The following is a 1969-nucleotide window of genomic DNA, read 5'->3' on the forward strand; positions in this document are numbered from 1 at the left end:
CCCGGCCCGGCGCCCGCTGGAGCCCCGCGCTTCTGCACCACCGCGTAGGTATCAGCCATGGCGTGGCCCGGGGACCCGGGCACCGAGATGCTCCTGCAGGCAGGGAGGGCCGGGAGGAAGTGAAACGGCGGCGCTGGGCAGGGCGGGAGTGGGGAGGCTGCTCAGTGCGCAAACCACGGGCTTCCTTCCCGTCGAGGCGGTGCGCTAGACGGGAGGGAGGGCTCCCTGGGTGCGGGCCTCGCTTCTGTGTCCCTAGCGCCCTGCACGTTAGGTGGATGAAGGAGGAACGGGGTCGGCCTGAAAGGTAATTGGAGCAGTGTTGGTTTGAGGGGTGGCATTTCTGTGTGTCTACTGAAAACAAGAATGCGGAAGTGGCACAGAGGACAGGAAAGGATGGCCGCGAGGACAAGAGCCTTAAGTCTCCACTGCGAAGGCGGCTCAATCCCATACCCGCAGCACTCAACGTGCAGCCTGACAAGAGGGCGGCATCCTAGAATTATTTGCTGAATTGTTTTTTGTTGCTTTTTGAGACAGGATCTAGCTCCGTCGCTCAGGCTGGACTGCTGTGGTGCAATCTCCGTTTACTGCAACCTCCACCTTCTGGGACTTTCCTGCCTCAGCCTCCGAAGTAGCTGGGACTATAGGCTCCCTCCCGCCAGCACGCCTGGCTAATTTTTGTGTTTTTAGTACAGACAGGGTTTCACCATGTTAACCAGGCTGGTCTCCAACTGGCCTCAAGTGATACACCCTCCTTGGCCTCCCTGAGTGCTGGGATTACAGGCGTAAACTACCTGAATTAAGGTTTGATTGGAGGATCCAGGAAAGGCCTAACTCAGAAGGCAGGGCAAGCCTTAGAGGCAGAGGCAAGGGGACCACTGTGATGAATGAATCATCCTGGAGTGGGTTCCCAGGGCTCAATTTAAAGAATGGGCCAGAGAGCACTTGGCGAAGTGAACAAGGAACGGACTGGTGTTCCAAGGATGAGGAAGGGGTTAGCCTGAGAAATTGGGCAGGGAAGAATGTGGGAATCGAGCCGGGTACCTGAGGACCCCTCCTGGTGGGCGGGGCATGGCGAGAAGTGCCTGGGGAGTCCGGAGGAACAGGGCATCGTCGTGGTGGAGTGGGGCACAATTCTGAGGAAAAACAGGAGGGGAGGCTCCTGAGGGAGGAAGCTGGCCAGGCCTCTCACGGGGCTCTGGGAGAAAGTTTAAGACGGGAGAGCCTGATAAGGATGCCCGGAGGAGGGCACAGGTGGATGTCATAGTCAGTGCCTGCTCCCAGGAGTCCCGGGGGCTGGACCCTGCTTGGGGTCCTGGTCTCTGAGGGTGCTGATGGTGGACAGGAGAGTGGGAAAGGGGCCTCTGTACCTCTTTGATGTTCTGATAGTGGAGGCTGGCATTCTGGAGCGTGGAGCAGAACATCTGGGCCACTGTGTGGTACAGGAACCTGTACTGCTCCTGTTGGGGTGAGGGACCATCAGGAAGGGAAGGCAGGGAATGACAGCAGCAGGCCACCGTCCCTGAAGATTAGGAGACCCAGCGTTCACCTCTGTCTGCACGGCCGCAGGCCGCTGCTTCCTCATCTCAAGGACCACATCAAAGAGGCTGAAGTCAGGTGGGATCATCTGGGGCAGACAGACAAGGCACTTGAGCAGGACACGAGGTCATGGGCAGCACACTGCACACACAGGATGCCTGCATCGTACCTGGGTCAGGAGCAGCTGCCTCACATAATCCACGGTGCACAGGACACCTGTTCGCCCACAGCCCGCACTGACAAGAGAATCAGAGCGTGCCTGGTCAGGTCCTGACCACAACCCCTTTTAGACAGGGCATTTGGGGATGGGGGTGAGGGTCCTAATGGATCCCTTGCGGAGCCTCTTGATTCCCAGAATCTCCAGATTATATCTGAGCAAGGAGAACCTTTTTAATCACTTACATTTTGTTGAGCAGCAGCTGTGTGCTTATTC

At 57.9% G+C, this 1969-nt stretch overlaps 1 protein-coding gene across 1 annotated transcript in view; it reads right to left on the reverse strand.

The window, feature by feature from the left end:
- Positions 1-1969, reverse strand: part of LOC105512038 (tyrosine-protein phosphatase non-receptor type 18-like) — a 17459-nt gene that overhangs the window by 1431 nt on the left and 14059 nt on the right. Inside the window, exons 8-12 of the mRNA XM_011942293.1 lie at positions 1706-1819; positions 1547-1624; positions 1368-1457; positions 1042-1133; positions 5-93 (exon numbers count right to left, since the gene is read on the reverse strand). Of these exons, the coding sequence (XP_011797683.1) occupies positions 5-93; positions 1042-1133; positions 1368-1457; positions 1547-1624; positions 1706-1819 (463 nt within the window). The remainder of the gene's footprint in view (positions 1-4; positions 94-1041; positions 1134-1367; positions 1458-1546; positions 1625-1705; positions 1820-1969) is intronic.

This window comes from Colobus angolensis, unplaced genomic scaffold, assembly GCF_000951035.1.
Source record: "Colobus angolensis palliatus isolate OR3802 unplaced genomic scaffold, Cang.pa_1.0 Scaffold209, whole genome shotgun sequence".
NCBI lineage: Eukaryota > Metazoa > Chordata > Mammalia > Primates > Cercopithecidae > Colobus > Colobus angolensis.